General features: G+C 43.0%; 1 protein-coding gene across 2 annotated transcripts in view; it reads left to right on the forward strand.

Moving 5' to 3' along the window:
- Positions 1-17,967, forward strand: part of RASGRF2 (Ras protein specific guanine nucleotide releasing factor 2) — a 469,786-nt gene that overhangs the window by 330,991 nt on the left and 120,828 nt on the right. For both annotated transcript variants that reach the window (XM_073581445.1, XM_073581523.1), the window contains exon 12: positions 5,690-5,826. In XM_073581445.1, the coding sequence (XP_073437546.1) occupies positions 5,690-5,826 (137 nt within the window). The remainder of the gene's footprint in view (positions 1-5,689; positions 5,827-17,967) is intronic.

Raw genomic sequence — 17,967 nt, forward strand, 5'->3', positions numbered from 1 at the left:
GTTTCCATGGAGGAATACACCTAAAAAAAGACAATGTGTGCACATACACGATCTCTCAAAAGTTTGTGGTACTATACGGTCAAGCTGCTCCCACAACACATCAATGGGGTTGAGATCTGGTGACTGCGCTGGCCACTCCATTACAGATAGAACACCAGCTGCCTGCTTCTTCCCTAAATAGTTCTTGCATAATTTGGAGGTGTGCTTTGGGTCATTGTCCTGTTGTACAATGAAGTTGGCTCCAATCAAGCGCTGTCCACAAGGTATGGCATGGCGTTGCAAAATGGAGTGATAGCCTTCCTTATTCAAAATCCCTTTTACCTTGTACAAATCTCCCACTTTACCTGCACCAAAGCAACCCCAGACCAGCACATTACCTCCACCATGCTTGACAGATGGCGTCAGACACTCTTCCAGCATCTTTTCAGTTGTTCTGCGTCTAACAAATGTTCTTCTGTGTGATCCAAACACCTTAAACTTGGATTCGTCTCTCCACTTTTTTCAAATATTCATCTGTCCAATTTCTGTGTTCTTTTGCCCATAGTAATCTTTTCCTTTTATTAGCCAGTCACAGATATGGCTTTTTCTTTGCCACTCTGCCCTGAAGGCCAGCATCCCGGAGTTGCCTCTTCACTGTAGACGTTGACACAGGCGTTTTTCGTGTATTATTTAATGGAGCTGCTAGTTGAGGACCTGTGAGGTGTCGATTTCTCAAACTACAGACTCTAATGTACTTGTCTTGTTGTTCACTTGTGTAGCGGTGCCTCCCACTTCTCTTTCTACTCTGGCTAGAGCCTGTTTGTGCTTTCCTGTGAAGGGAGTAGTACCCACCATTGTAGGAAATCTTCAGTTTCTTGGCAATTTCTCGCGTGGAATGGCCTTCATTTCTAAGAACAAGAATAGACTGTCGAGTTTCACATGAAAGTTCTTTTTTTCTGGCCATTTTGAGAGTTTAAAGGAACCAATAAATGTAATGCTCCAGATTCCCAACTAGCTCAAAGGAAGGTCAGGTTTATAGCTTCTCTAATCAGCCAAACTGTTTTCAGCTGTGCTAACATGCTTGCACAAGGGTTTTCAAGGGTATTCTAACCATCCATTAGCCTTCTTACACAGTTATCAAACACAAAGTACCATAAGAACACTGGAGTGATGGTTGTTTGAAATGGTCCTCTATACACCTATGGAGATATTGCATTATAAACCAGAGGTTTGCAGCTAGAATAGTCATTTACCACATTAACAATGTATAGAGTGTATTTCTGAATCATTTAATGTTAGCTTCATTGGAAAAAAAACTGTGCTTTTCTTTCAAATAAGGAAATTTCTAAGTGACCCTAAACGTTCGAACGGTATTGTATATTAAAGTGTTTCTTTGGTTTCACATGTTTTCTATATTATCACGTTTCTGTGGCATTACTTTTTGCTGTTCTGTGATGTCACTACATTATTCAAGTACTGTGACAAGATTTGTGCATGTGCCATCATAGTTTTCTATATGGTGTGAGGCCACAAAGTATAGGGTGACTTTATTGTTTTGCATAAGGTTTAATCTACATAAGCTTTTTATGTTCTCAACTTGTCAATAAATGTAGTAATGAGTGATTGGGGATTCATTTCATGTTTGTTTCCATGATTTGATTGTTTGTTATGCCTTTAGCTGTGTGGATGTCTAGGCAGAAGCCTCTCCTGTAAAAGATCTTTTACCGGTGCTTAGATAACCAGGCCATCATTGTCTCCTGATGTCCATTTTTAAACTTCTGACTGTAGAAACTAGTGTAATAACTGGAGGGTCATCCATACTTGGCAACATTTACATGGTCCATGTTAGTAAAATTGTGAAATTATAACACTAGTAGTGATGGGCGAGTAGCATTGTTGCTCGGATCTCCCGAGCATGCTCGGGTGATCTCCGAGTATTTTGGCGTGCTCTGAGATTTTTATTTTTCGTCGTCTCAGCTGCATGATTTGCGACTTGTAGACTGGCTGAATACATGTCGGAATTCCCTAACAAACAAGCATTCCACACATGTATTCAAGCTGTATAGCAGTCACAAATCTTGTAGCTGAGGCGATGAAAACTAAATCTCCGAGCACGCAAAAATACTCGGAGACCACCCAAGCATGCTCGGGGAGACCAGAGCAACGAGTATACTTGCTCATCACTAAACACTAGTAATTGTCTTTCAGAAAACCTTTGGACTGGTGTTTCAAACACTCTTGTCTTTTTTGAGGTTCACAATATTGTCCCAGCAAAATCATAATAGCACATATGGGCAGCGCGGTGGCTCAGTCGTTGGCACTACAGCCTTGCAGCGCTGGGTTACTGGGTTCAAATTCCACCAAGGACAGCATCTGCAAGGAGTTTGTATGTTCTCCCCTTGTTTGTGTGGGTTTTCTCCGGGTGCTCCAGTTTCCTCCCACATTCCTAACACATACTGATAGGGAATCTGTAAAGCGCTGTGTAATTAATATTTCTGGAAAAAAGTGTGCCCTTTTTTAAACCTATACAAATTCTTTAATACTTAGGTCCCCTTCACACATCTAAAATTCACTGTCCCAGTATGGATTGAGATATCCGGTTCCAACATTGGTCTCTTGACGGCTGAGTTTGGTTCAGCAGACTCAGACATCGCAAGTCCATACTTTGACCATGAATATTAGATTGTGTAAAATAGCATCATGAGATGAGTGTGGGAGAAGAAAGGAGTAACCAGAGAAAAGTCATTCATGCACAAGTAAAACTAATTAATTTTAACTCCTTTCCGACATCGCGCGTACATTTACGCCAATGTCGGACTCCCTCCCATTGATGTGGGCTCCGGCAGTGAGCCCATATCTTTCCCGGGACATGTCAGCTGTTTTGAACAGTTGACATGCGCCTGCAATAGCCGTGGGTGGAATTGTGATCTACCCCTGGTTATTAACTAGTTAAATGCCACTGTCAAACGCTGACAACGGCATTTAAATGGTGCTAGAAATATGCACACCGGTGACCCCTGTCACGTGATCGGCATGACAATCGGAGGTCTCCTAGAGACCTCTATGGTTGTTGATGTCGGATTGCTGGTGAGTGTTCGGCGCTCATAGCAAGTCAGTAAATCTGCTACATACAGGCGAACTGATCATCGCCTGTATGTATCAGTGCCGATCGGGTTGTGGCAGCTTCTAGTCTCCCATGGAGACTATTGAAGCATGCCAAAGTAAAAAAAAAATGTTTTTAAAAATATGAAAAAAAATAAAAAGTTCAAATCACCCTTCTGTTGCCCCATTCAAAATAAAACTATAAAATTAAAATCAAACATACATATATTTGGTATCGCCGCCTTCAGAATCGCCTGATCTATTAACAAAAAAAAATATTAACCTGATCGCTAAATGATGTTTTTTGGCCGCCACAACATTGCATTAAAATACAAGAACGGGCTATCAAAAGAACGTATCTGCACCAAATTGGCGTCATTAAAGATGTCAGCTCGGCGTGCAAAAAATAAGCCCTCACCCAACCCGAGATCATGAAAAATGGAAACGCTACGGGTATCAGAAAATGGCGATTTTTTTTTTCTTTTTCTTTTAGCAAAGTTTGGATTTTTTTTTCACCACTCAGGTAAAAGAGAACCTAGACATGTTTGGTGTCTATTGAACTCATAATGACCTGGAGAATCATAATGGCAGGGCAGTTTTAGCATTAAGTGAACCTAGCAAAAAAGCCAAACAAAACAACAAGTGTGGGAATGCACAATTTTTTTCCCATTTACATGACATGGTAAAACCAATAGTATTGTTCAAATGTTCAACTTATCCCGCAAAAAACAAGCCCTCACCTGGCCATATTGACTGAAAAATAAAAAAGTTATGGCTCTGGGAAGAAGGGGAGCGAAAAATGAAAATGCAAAACCGAAAAAAGCTCTAGGGGTTAAGGGGTTAAATTAGAATCCACATGCCACAGTTATACCCTCTGGGACATTCTTGTATTTATGCTATAATTACTTTTAAATCCGTTTTTTCTGTCACTGATAAAAATATATCAATTTTTTTTTCCAAGCACTATAGTATGTTGTAGAGCACCCGAAGTGCCTCCCTAATCCAAGCTCAATATATACAGGCTTACATTTGTCTTGGAGGGACATTAATACATTCTTTCAACATGTTCTTTCTTTGTTCCTTTAAGGCCCCTTCAAAGGAAAATCCTTGCTACAAAAAAAACCCTGTATTTTAGCTGTTGTACCCTGAAGCCAGGTGTGCTGTCCACACAACCAGATGCTAACTCCATATTTTGTTCTTGTGAACATATGGCTGACATCCTGTACATTTTTGGTAGTAGTAAGAGTTTAGCACATATTCCATTATAGCTTATTATGCTGACCATAGCGCCTCAGACTCTGCCACAAGATCCCAAATGGAGGTATTTCATTTGTAATGAATATCTAGTTTTATCAATCCAACATGCAACTTTGATCTCTGTATGCAGAGCTGATAATAGTCTAGTTTTTTTCTGCAATTACGAGTACTATCCTATCATTGTATTGTCCCCAGGACATGTATCTTACGCTACTGCATTGCGTAAATGCCCATGTACTGACAATAGTGCCCTTTATGGCAAATTTCTTGGCCCAAGAGATTTTAATATTTTAAATATATCAATAATTATCATATATATATATATATATATATATATATATGTATATGGCTTTGTACCATATGTTTAACATCACTAGGAATTTTTTCTCTTAAGGATAGCTATACTTTTCAGAATAAGCTGTTCTGTGTGTACCTGAGGGATAACACTGGTACTGTCCATTGTGTGACCACTTTCCTCCATTTTTACAGTTTTTCCCTCTACAGCTCTCTCTCTCATTTGCAATCCATGGGGCACTAGTGGCAGTAGACCAGCTTCAGAAATCTATCCCAAACATACTAGAGCACACAGAGAGGGATTCCTAGTCTTTATTATTTTTTTTAGAACACAGAGACGAGCAACATATAAGATATTGTACAGCAAAGCTGAGCTATCTGGATGTCAGTCGGCTCTGGAGTGAGAAAGAAGACTTGTTAGGTCACACTTGCAAGTGCAATACAAGAAACTCGCTTCAATACCCGGCACTGCCGCCGGTACTCGGGACCGGAGTATGGGGCTGCATGTATTTCTATGCAGCTGAACGCTCCGGTCCCGAGTGCCGGCGGCAATGCCAGGTATTGAGGCTAGAGACTCGCGCAAGTTTCTCGCATTGCACTCGCAAGTGTGACCTCGGCCTTAAAAAGCTCACCTTGATATTTCTAATTCTCCCTCTGCCTGTTTCCTCTCCCTGCTCTCCACTCCTCCTCTCCCTCCCCTATTCATACAATAAAATATGGTCCACATGACAGCACAGTGAGCTGGCAGTCCCCCTTGTCTGAAGACTGTTTTTTTTTATTTTATTTTGTAAAGTCGATGGTGAGTTCAGGAGGAAGAGGTGTCTGATAATTGGTAACGAAAGCTGATTAATCTGATCAGATTAATTACAAAGTTTGTTTGTCTGTACCATTGATCTATTCAAAGTTTTTTGAAAGTACAGATCCATTTTAAATAATTGTAGGATTTCTACACAAATGTTAATATTCATTATGTAAAAATGAAGACTTTTTTTATTCATGTTCTTCTGTGTGTTTTATGTTTCTGCTTTTGTTGTAATTATAACTTTACTCTCTCAAGCAAAGGGGTCCGGGTATGTGTTTGGCCACCTGGACTTTAAGATCGTGGTGGAATCAGTAGATGCTACACCTTTCACTGTGGTTTTGTTGGCACCATCGCGTCAAGAAAAAGCAGCCTGGACCAGTGATATCAGTCAGGTATTTATTACAATTTATTTAGCTGTCAATAATTTACTTAGCTACGTTGTAATAAAAAAATAATGTAGTTACATTGAGGGTTGGCAGAAGTCTTGATTGTTATTGGCAACACCTTGCCACATAGATCCAACTTTATTAAATACTAACCAAAGGCAAAGTTAATTACCAGCAAAAGTCTCCAATTCCAACTTTTTTATACCCCTATTCATGGGCATTATTTTGTTGTTTTTTTCCATGCAAACTACTAGGGCCCAACAGAAAATCTCAAATATTGTTAATTTGTCATGTTAGATTTCTTTTACTCTGTAGATCGTCATAGCTTGAAGTTTATGGTACAGTGGGCTGCTTAATGGTCAGCGTGGTAGGGTTAATTGTACCTTACTTTTTCCTGGCTTTTTTATTTTTGGATGGTTGTGAACGTTTGAAATGCCTTTGGTTAAAGGCCAATTGGTCATTTTATTAATGGCTGTTTCTCTATCTTTTCCCAACTAGTATAACAACATGTAGTACAGTGCTTCCAAAGTAATATCCTAAATCTACTCGCATATCAATAAAGCCGCTGAAACATGAAGGAGAATTTACTTGTTTAAAAATTTTAGAATATTTCTGCCATTCAGAGGTAGAAATATATGTAGAGAAACTTCGTCTTACTTTGGCACTTAAAAATCTAGTTTCAGCCAATAAATCAGACTAGCTTTTCTTTACTAATACTAATACATATGAATATTTACTAATATTCTGACATTCTTTCTGCATTTCTAATTGAGCCTATTATAAGTCAAGAGTGTCCCAATGTGACTCTGGCAACGTAAACTGCACGAGCTGCTGAGCCCAGTGATTGGCTGGAGCGCTGTTAACTTATTGCCGTCATTACGTAAAGTAAGCAATCGCTGAAGAATCGGTAAAGACGCAGCGCTGAACCTTGAGAGTGGGAATATCGGCTGTTTGTCAACAGCCACTTTAGTGAGCTGACTGTGGGGGGTACTAGGAGAAAGCCCCCCACAGATATTATTATATTAAAGTCCATACTGGAAACCGCCTTTACATAATCTATGAAATGGTTACATCTCGTTGGTTATGTCTCTAACTTTCTCCGTCCATTTCCAGAGAATGACTTCTATACACATTATCTGATTTGGATCACATTTTTCATGGTCTGACACACAAATTTATATTCTATTTGTATGTGCATTTATATTGCTCCAATTCTACGCCTACTGAGCGGTGTATGAAAGGTTTAAATCAAATGCATATGATCTGATTTTAGAAAAATAATTCAACGGGGTCTGTCAGTCACCCGTCATATTGTTGTGAAGTGTGTGCATGGCTCAAGGAAAGCATCTGCATGTTCGTGGCAAATATTCTTTAAAAAGTATAAGTATAATGTGCTAAATGGGAAAGAAATAAATCAGCATTCTTGCATTGTGTATGTGATCATATTGGTCTATCTTTGACATTTATTAATGCAATCTCTAATTATATTGTTTAGGGGGTTTACGACTAGGAAGGGTCCTTGAGGGGGTGTATTCTATTATTAAAGGGAATTTATTTGCAAATGAGGGTGTAAATTAGAAGCCTCTGTCTCTCCAGCACTATTCCCTGCCCAGTGCCAACTCCCCCTTACTTCACTGGCAGCCTCTATACTGTGTGACTCCAGGCAAAGAAGCTGTTAGTCAAGCAGAAGGAGGCAGCGCTGGGCAGGGAATAGAGCTGGAGTGACAGAAGCTTCAGGTTTACACCCTCATTTGCATATTCAAATGCTTACTTCTCAGTAATAGAGGACTTGACTGGACATGAAAAGGTTTTGATTGTTTTTGCAAGAGCTACAAGTGGGTATAATCATTGGGGAAGTGAAATCCTGACTGACTTAATGACTTTGCAAGTGCTTTGTTCAATTTACACTATCATATTTAACATGTTATAAAATGTCTGAAAAAAGAAGAACAATGAAGTAAAGGGACTGGGAAAGGAAGGAAGTGGAAGAAGGAGAGGATCAACCCAACAACAAGCTCGTAAAATTAAGTCAGCAGTACTGATAAGTAGTAATGGGTGAACCCCTGAATGTTCAGGTCAGGCAAGTTCGACCGAACTCTTAAAAAAGTTTGGTTCGGGTACTAGAACAGTACCCAAACCCGGACCCCATTCAGGTGAACGAGGGGCTTGAACATACACTGTTTGCCACGCTGTTATGAAGATGCAAACGCTGCCTCTGATCAGCGGTAAGATTATTACTGCTTATCATAGATATGCAGTACTCTCACTGTCAGACCGCTTTAACCAGCAGCTGTGACCAGCGGTAAAAAGTTTACTTCTAGTCACAGAGGCGTCACTGATGAGAAAGTACTACTCCCATCAGCCTACGCCTGATGCCGCTAATAACCGCAAGAGCAGGCACAGATAATGGGAGTATACATCCGTCGACACCTGTGCTATAAATAAATAAGTTTAAAAAAAATGACATGGGGGTCTTTCTATTTTTGATAACCAGGGCAAGAGGGAAGAGCCGAAAACTGGTGCTTGTAATAGATGCGCCTTTTCTGATGTGGCTGCAGGCTGCTATATTTAGGCTGGAAGGGCAGCATCCATGGCCTCTTACCAGCCTGGTAATACCCCAGCCCCCAGCTGTTCGCTTTAGCTTGGCTAATTGTTAAAAATGGAAGGGGCTCCACTCGGCTTTTTTAAAATATTTATTTAAATAATTCTTAAAAATAGCACGAGGACCCCTCTATTCTTGATAACCAGCCGTTATAAAGCTGACAGTTGAGAGTTGCATCCCGCAGCTGTCAGTTTTGCCATGCTGGTTATCAAAAATAGAACAGACCCCACGTCATTTTTTTATTTATTTATTTATAGTGCAGGAGCAGACTGATCAATACTCCCATGTTATTACCGGCAGCAGGTGTAGGCTAATGGGAGTAGCACTCTCATCAGCCGACGACGCCTCTGTGACTGGAGGTAAACTTTCTATGGCTGGTCACAGCTAATAGCTGTCAAATGAACAGCAGCTTTCTAGCAGACGGTAATGATCTGTCGATCAGAGACGCCATTGTTACACGCGCTGTCAACCAGATGACAGTGTGGAAAACGCCCAATGTTCTGGGTGCTGAATCCAAACATTAATACGGACTTCATGGAGAAGTCCATGTTCGGGGTCCGTGCACAAACAGTAGGTGTTCGCTACGGACCTTGAACTTTAATCACTGCTGACAAGTACTCTTCAGTATGTATAAACATAAAGTAGCTCTGCCAGGATCAGGAAAGTGACAGAACAAGTCTTACTCCCTCATCCCTGGTATGTGAACAGTAGCTTTTCTGTTAACTCTTCAGTTAAAGGATTATTCCCATCTCCAAGATCCTATCCCAATATGTAGTAGGTGTAATAATAATAATGATGATAGTATTAGCAAATAGCTCCCATTAAAAATGTAGTATAGTTCTCTTGATCTGCTATGTCGCTTACTCTGTGTGAAGGGCATTGTAGTAGCTTAGGATATAAATGGTTATAACCACTCATATAGTGACAGTTAGTTGTCAGTGGTCGTAACCATGGATACCTAAGATGCAGCAAAGCCTCCATATGAGGTAAGCGACATAGCGAATCAGGAGAACCATACTACATTTCTAATTGGAGGTATTTGCTAGTATTATTTATTATTACACCTACTACATATTGGCATAGGATCTTGGAGATGGTAATACTCCTTTAAGTAAGGCCAAATAATATGAACTCAGCAATAAGATAGGATATAGATCAAAGACTTTTGGAGAGGATATTGCATAAATAATGATCTATTGTGTGCTTTCACATTCATGTATGAGATCTTTGAATCTATTCTGAGTTCATCATTCCCATCATGTTCATGCATATTCATTTAGCTTTAACAAATACAGGAGTCGGAACAGCAGAGAGATTTAGAGATTACATGTTCTTTACACTGCTGTCTGCAGGTAAGTAAGGAAGTAGGACGTAATTACTCTGCACACTGTATGGAAAAGTGTATAGAGAGTAAAATTAATCTACTCCTGTAAGATAAGTATATATGTAATTGGAGAAGGAGAGAGAAATTATTTGTCGAGTTAAAGAGAGTGTATTCAACAATTCTGCATAATTTAAATCCATTTTTAATTTACCTACTTTTCTTTTAAAATTTGATAGTGGTACTTTTTATATTTTGTACAATCAGACTACACTACAAGAGAGAATTTTGATCACATCTTTATTTTGTATGCATATTCACCCTTTATCAAGGTGTACAGAATTATTGACTTTTCATAGTCTGTTAAAGCACCACTCCTGCATTTTTTTTTTTTGCGCTGGTGAGTCGCCCTCCAAGGGCTGTGGGGTACTCGGTACCGGGCCGGTATCTCAGAGGGGAATGTCACAGCAGTGGTGACCCGGTCCGTGGCCCTGGGCGCCCATGTAAAAGGGGTTGAGTTGGGAATAAAGTTTATAAGTGATTCGTGACGCCACCTGTGGTATTCGGCAAGGGAGGTGTTAAGCCGACGCTGCAGACAGATCCTCTGGGACTGATGGTGTAGTGCAGCAATCATGTTGTAGCCCTCCACAGGTAGGGCTGTTGGTCCCAGGGCAGTGTAGCGGAATGTTTAGGAAGAGGGTGCAGTGTTTGGCACAGAGATGTAGCAGTGCTGAGGATGTTGCAGGAAGGAGGCAAGGACACAACAAGGTGCAGTTTCTTTACCTTTACTTGGCAAACGCAGTCCAGGGTCCTGGTTACAGATGGCACAGGAGCAGGCTAGCCTGGAAGCAACTCAGGGATCTCTCTATCAGATGGGTTGTGTAGTCTCCTTCATAGCGCTGGCTTGAGTTACATGCAGTACTTTGTTACACTGAAGTTCCTCCTTCTTATCTTCTCTTAGAACTGCCTCGTATGGCAGACAGCTGTAGCCCTCTACCTCTCTTGGCTCACCTGTCGCTGTTGTGCCTCCGAGTCTTAGATGGGAATAGAGCATTTACAGCTTCCTATTCCTCTGGTTTCTGTTGCAGGACCTTCAGTATCTGTACAACCGTGGAGACCAGGCTCCAATTCATGCGCTATCACTGGGAGGGAGCTCTCTTTTCTCAGCTCAACCTCCAGCTTCTTTCCACACGTCTACACTCTTTGCCCTCCTCACACTAACTCCTCATTAGTGATGTGTCGTTCACGAACGATCCGACACAAAGAGCCGGCTCCCTGCTGTGAATGATGGGAGCCGACACCCCAGTGAGAACCACTAAAATCCTTGAATGGCTCTCACTGGGCGTAAAATCCCGGTGTTCGGCAGACGTAACCCCGCCCATCAGAACGAAACTCCGCCCACTCAGCAATCTAATTGATTCCTAGCAACTGGACGGAGTTTCAGACGCCCGAACACGTATGCAATAGGGACCCATTTAGGATCCAAAAAGAGCCGAAAAAGAGCTCTTTTTGGTGAGCGGAGCCATGAGAGCTGGATCACCAAAAAGAGCCGGACTGCCCATCACTACTCCTCATTTCCCTTCCTGGCCCTCAGAGAGCACTCCTCCCCCAATTCTGGTTCAGAGCTCCCTCTGTTGGCCTGGAGTTGGAACTGTGTTGCATGACATGGTTAACTGTTAGAGAGACCCTTCATTGCCTCCAAGCCTGACATCACCCTCCCTGGAGGAAGGCAATGCCACTGTGGCGACCATACTCCTGGGGGTGCCACACTGGAGTGGTGCTTCTAATCTAAGGTCCATGCCCCTAGCCTGATACTTACCTAAAGGTGTCTTCACCATTTTTCAGCGCTGCTACGGTGCCATCTTGTGACTGTAACTTCTTCTGACTGGCCAGGAGTGAGAACTCACAATCACTTGCTCTCAATGCAAGTCTATAGGAACCTGAGTGAGGGTCTCATAGACTTGCATTGAAAAGTGACCTCCGGCTCCCTCCAACAAACACTAGAGCGAAACGACGGATCAGAAACTGCTGGAGATAGAAGGTGAAGATGGCAGCGGCTCAGTATGAATAGGGGCAAGGACCTTAGATTACCAACAACACTCAAGAGGTAAAAATAAAAAAAACACTGGAGTGGTACCTTAAATCTCTTTTCTTTCAAAGGAGAATGAGCTGCCTTATAAGCTGTCTAATAATTCTCCACACCTGTATAAAGGGCATTGCATCCTCAGGACTCACTCTACACATCACCTGATCTGCTTCATCCAATAACCAATCTGCATAAAAATAATGATATGGTCAAAATACTCACAGCAGCTGTCATCCCCTATCTCAGTAATGTAATAATATGTCTTCGCTGAATGCAGATGTTACATCAGAATTGACAATTTTGAAAATCAATGATCAGTCCAAGAGGAGAAAGAAGCAGATTTCTCTGATATATTACAAGGTTGCTATTTTTTTTACATGTAGTATTGATTTCTAAAATATAATAATTAAAACGATGGTTATGGGTCGCCCTCACACCCAGGGCTGTGGGGTACTCGGTACCGGGCCCGATGAGCTTCAATGGGAGATGTCACGGCAGCTGGGACCCGGCTCGTGGCCCTGGGCGCCCATTGTATAAGGGGTTGTTTCAGTGTGCTTATGATGGTGAAAGTTTATAAGTGATTCGTGATGCCACCTGTGGTGTTCGGCAAGGGAGGTGTTAAGCCGACGCTGCAGACAGATCCTCTGGGACAGATGGTGTGGTGCAGCAGTGATGTTATAGCCCTCCACAAGCAGGGCTGTAGTTCCAGGGCAGTGTAGGTGAAGTGACACTTAGATGATGTAGTGTCAGGCGCGAGGGATGTAGCGGTGCTGGGCAGGTTGGCGCAGGAATAAGTGGAGGACACCAGGGCATGTAGTTCCAAGCTTTACTCACAGTCTGTTGTGCAAACAGGTGCCCACTTCCACGCCGTGTCCTCCGGGTTAGGGACTCAGTCATCCTCCAGGCCAGATGGAATACTCCCTTCCAACACTCCGCCAACGTAGGTGCCTTTTCTGAATGTCTCCTCTTATAGCGCCTTTGAGTGAAGTACTCCTAGTACTGAGTTACACTGGAGTTCCTCCTGTCAGATGTTCCTATGAACTCTACTTGTACGGCAGACAGCTGTAGCCTGCTTCGGGGACTCCTTGCTATCAAGTCCCGGCTCACTAATATGTTGCTGTTGTGCCCCCAAGTCTTGTGTGGGAATAAAGTGGTCACTACTTCTATTCCTCCGGTGTCTGCTGCAGGACCATTAGTATCCATACAACCTCAAGGACCGGGCCCCGGCCTTGCACTTAGAACTTGAAAAGGGTTCTCCTCTAACCCTGGTCCTTGTTCTCTTATTCTCCTCACATTCCGAGCTATTCCTTCTTCCCAATGGAGAATCAAGCTTCCTTCCTCTGTCTGTTTCCTGTTCCAGCAGACCCAGATCACTGTGGCCTGCTGCAGCACTTCCCTCTTCCATCCCTCTCCCGGTGATCTTCTCTGTCTCACACTCTGTCCTTCTACATCTTCACTCACTCACTGAATGAAAGACTGACTGACTCAACTCTTCCCGCTCTTTTTGTGCGAACTAAACTCCACCCACCCAGCACGTTTCGTGTTCCAAGCAGGGAGCCACCAAGGGGTGCTTTGCTATACTCCAAGCAGGGAGACGCTGAAGGTGCTTTGCTACACTACTTTGTGGTGTGGGGTGCAGGTGTTGGAGTGTGGTCAGGTGCTTCCACCTTACCTGGATGGTGGGGCACCACACCTCAGGAGGAGGTGCAGTACCTCTGTGGCGACTGAGCCTCAGGGGCGCCACATACCCCCCATTAAGCACAGCACGTCCACGGGCTGCAAGGAAACAAAGTTGACAATACAGGAACATACAAATTTTTATATTGTATAATGAACATATCTTATCTAATCTTCTCAATATGAGAGACACTCATTCTTGAACGTTACAAACAATTTAACTGTCTATATTTAAAGTTATGCTACCTAATTTAGAGTGCTATAGAAGCAAATTCACTATTAGCTTGAGTAACACATTTTCTAGCAACACATTTCTTTTCTGTTATCTTTCACATTTTCTACTCTCCTCTTTCCTTTTGTCTCAGGATTCATCTGCATATTTTTATTCAATTCTCACATCTTTATTCAAACATTGTAAAACATTCACTGTATTTCTGTCTCAATTAAACCCTATGAAATCTGTCTTTAATACTTTCACTTTCTAGTTTCTAATTCAAAAATTCTAAGCATTATCAATAAGTGCAAAGAGTAGACATTGGACCGGCCATCATGTCTGGAAATGTCCTTATAACGAGGTAGTCCTTGTTCCAAGGGCAGGTTCCTATGTAAAACCAAGAGAAAGCACCTAAAGAGGTGCAAACTATATACATTAACAGTTCGGGATCACTCAGCATCTATGATTTCCATAGTTCAAGTGTAAAGGCTGCCAACCAAACTGGGCAACAACTGGGAAGAAACAAAAACATGATAACCAAATAGAAAAGTAGAAAACAAGAACAAAGGGTGCAAATACCCTCCAAGGCAACAAAGTTAGTTATTAGGGCTAGTTATCCCCTCCTGGGTTCCGGAAGCTGGTTCTCTTCTGGCATGGCGGCCGCCTAAGGTACAACAGGTGTTGTGATATCAACGGCTGCCGGCGATGTCTCTGCTACCAATAATTTTGTAGAAGTGGCAGCTGGTACTGATGGATAAGACTCCTCATCCTCAGGGGGTACCACTGTTCTGGTCCTTGGTCTAACATCTAGGAATGCTGTGGCCTGTTGGCGTTGGTAGGAGGCTACACGGGGGTTTTGTAGCTGTGGCCAGGAGAACCCCTGACGCATTTCACGGTCCCCAAGCGGCCTAGACTCTCCCAAGCCCTGAAGGTGTCGTATGGTGTGCGCCTGTTCCAACCGCACCCTCCTCAGCAGGGATCTCTTCCATCTCCCTATCTCCGTCAGCCTAGTGCCCCCGGATGACTCGTCCAACACCCCCATTTCAAGCTCCAGCAGGCCAGCCTCAGACAATGAGAATTCAGGGGGTAGCCCGTTAGGAGGGCCAGCATCTATACTCGGTGACTCCCAGTGGTGCAGTCTCGGCTCCGGTGCCGATACGGTGCGGGTCCTGGTGACAGCGGGGGTCGTGGTTGCTGTCCAGGTGGGTACCGGAGGTGGTGTTAACGGAGAGATTGCAGGGGATGCTGCCGGTGGTGTTGCAGCGGTCGCAGGCTCTACAGGGTTCGTCCGGGTGAGATCCGGTGCAGCGATGGCGGGTACCGGTAACTGGGGTACCGCGGGTGTAGACCCCTCCAGGGTGCGCTGCCGATCCAAGGTCCATAAAGCTTACTGCCTCAGCCGTAAACTGTGCATCAGCTGGGCAATGTCGTCATCCAGCTGCTGGCGGTTCATCCTGGAAGCCGGGTCGGAGCCTTCAGCCATGGCGCCGGGGAGATTCAACTCAACCTCCTCGCGCTCCACATGCCTCCTCCCTTCCCCTTCCAATATGGCGTTCTAGCGTTCTTCCCGCCACGGCTCTTTTCCCGCCACTGGCTTCCGCTCCTCCTTCTGGGGGAGGCGTCTTCTTCCAACTCCTCCATACCAAGCCAGTAAACGAACCCCTCGGGGGGTGGGCCATGTTGCTGTCGCATACAGTCATATGTTAAAGTTTGGGCACCCTTTTTAACCTTTAACCTTTTAACCTTTTTTCTTTATAACAATTTTGGTTTTTGCAACAGCTATTTCAGTTTTATATATCTAATAACTGATGGACTCAGTTATATTTCTGGATTCAAATGAGGTTTATTGTACTAACAGAAAATGTGCACTCTGCATTTAAACAAAATTTGACCGGTGCAAAAGTATGGGCACCCTTATCATTTTCTTGATTTGAACACTCCTAACTACTTTTTACTGACTTCCTGAAGCACTAAATTGGTTTTATAACCTCATTGAGCTTTTAACTTCATAGCCAGGTGTATCAAATCATGAGAAAAGGTATTTAAGGTGGCCACTTGCAAGTAGTTCTCCTATTTGATTCTCCTATGAAGAGTGGCATCATGGGCTCCTCAAAACAACTCTCAAATGATCTGAAAACAAAGATTATTCAACATAGCTTTTCAGGGGAAGGATACAAAAAGTTGTCTCAGAGATTTAACCTGTCAGTTTCCACTGTGAGGAACATAGTAAGGAAATGGAAGAACACAGGTACATTTCTTGTTAAGCCAAGAAGTGGCAGGCCAAGAAAAATATCAGAAAGGCAGAGAAGAAGAATGGTGAGAACAGTCAAGGACAATCCACAGACCACCTCCAAAGATCTGCAGCATCATCTTGCTGCAGATGGTGTCACTGTGCATCGGTCAACAATACAGCGCACTTTGCACAAGGAGAAGCTATATGGGAGAGTGATGCGAAAGAAGCCGTTTCTGCAAGCACGCCACAAACCGAGTCGCCTGAGGTATGCAAAAGCACATTTGGACAAGCCAGTTACATTTTGGAAGAAGGTCCTGTGGACTGATGAAACAGAGATTGAGTTGTTTGGTCATACAAAAAGGCGTTATGCATGGAGGCTAAAAAACACAGCATTCCAAGAAAAACACTTGCTATCCACAGTAAAATTTGGTGGAGGTTCCATCATGCTTTGGGGCTGTGTGGCCAATGCCGGCACCGGGAATCTTGTTAAAGTTGAGGGTCGCATGGATTCAACTCAGTATCAGCAGATTCTTGACAATAATGTTCAAGAATCAGTGACGAAGTTGAAGTTACGCAGGGGATGGATATTTCAGCAAGACAATGATCCAAAACACCGCTCCAAATCTACTCAGGCATTCATGCAGAGGAACAATTACAATGTTCTGGAATGGCCATCCCAGTCTCCAGACCTGAATATCATTGAACATCTGTGGGATGATTTGAAGCGGGCTGTCCATGCTCGGCGACCATCAAACTTAACTGAACTGGAATTGTTTTGTAAACAGGAATGGTCACAAATACCTTCATCCAGGATCCAGGAACTCATTAATAGCTACAGGAAGCGACTAGAGGCTGTTATTTTTGCAAAAGGAGGATCTACCAATCGTTACACCGATGCCTCTACCTTGTGCCAGTCATTACACTGGCTACCCATCCACTCCAGAATTCAGTATAAACTTATTACCCTCACCCACAAAGCCCTCCATGGCTCAGCACCACCCTACATCTCCTCCCTTGTTTCAGTATACCACCCTACCCGCGCCCTCCATTCTGCTGATGACCTGAGGTTAGTATCCTCAATAGTCAGAACCTCCCACTCCCGTCTCCAAGACTTTACACGTGCCGCGCCAATTCTTTGGAATGCACTTCCCAGGTCAATACGATTAGTCCCCAATCCCCACAATTTCAAGCGTGTCCTGAAAACGCATTTATTCAGACTGGCCTATCGCCTCAACACATTAACCTAATCTATACCTGTGTGGCACAGCCAAAAGTTTTACCATAACCAGATTTCCCGCATCATGTTCCCACATGCTTTATGCATCCATTAGCCCTCTGTGTCTGTACTGTCAAACACTTAACATTATGGCTGGTCCTTACAATCTGGGCAACTGTTACCACCCACCTTTCGTGTCTACCTCTTTCCTCATAGACTGTAAGCTTGCGAGCAGGGCACTCTTTCCTCTTGGTATTTGTTATGATCTATGTGATTATTGTTATGCTGTAATGTCTATTGTCTGTACAAATCCCCTCTGAAATGTAAAGTGCTGCGGAATATGTCGGCGCTATAAAAATAAAATTTATTATTATTATTATCTACGAAATATTAATGTCACTTTTATGTTGCGGTGCCCATACTTTTGCACCGGTCAAATTTTGTTTAAATGCAGATTGCACATTTTCTGTTAGTACAATAAACCTCATTTGAATCCAGAAATATAACTCAGTCCATCAGCTATTAGATATATGAAACTGAAAAAGCTGTTGCAAAAAACAAAATTCTTATAAAGAAAAAAGGTTAACATTAATAGGGGTGCCCAAACTTTAACATATGACTGTAGAAGTTCAGACAGGGGAGGCCCAGGACAGCTCGCGGTCTTTTCTTTGGACCACCCAGGTTGTCACGCCCTTCTTCACCGTGCCGGCGGCCATTTTTAACATTCATTTCACAGTCTATCAAATTAGGTCTTCTGCACATTTCCAAAAGTTTTCAGTCCAACAGATCTCAGGCACA

Source organism: Dendrobates tinctorius, unplaced genomic scaffold (assembly GCF_039654945.1).
Source record: "Dendrobates tinctorius isolate UK_male_01 unplaced genomic scaffold, ASM3965494v1 ptg000003l, whole genome shotgun sequence".
In the NCBI taxonomy this organism is placed as follows: Eukaryota; Metazoa; Chordata; class Amphibia; order Anura; family Dendrobatidae; genus Dendrobates; species Dendrobates tinctorius.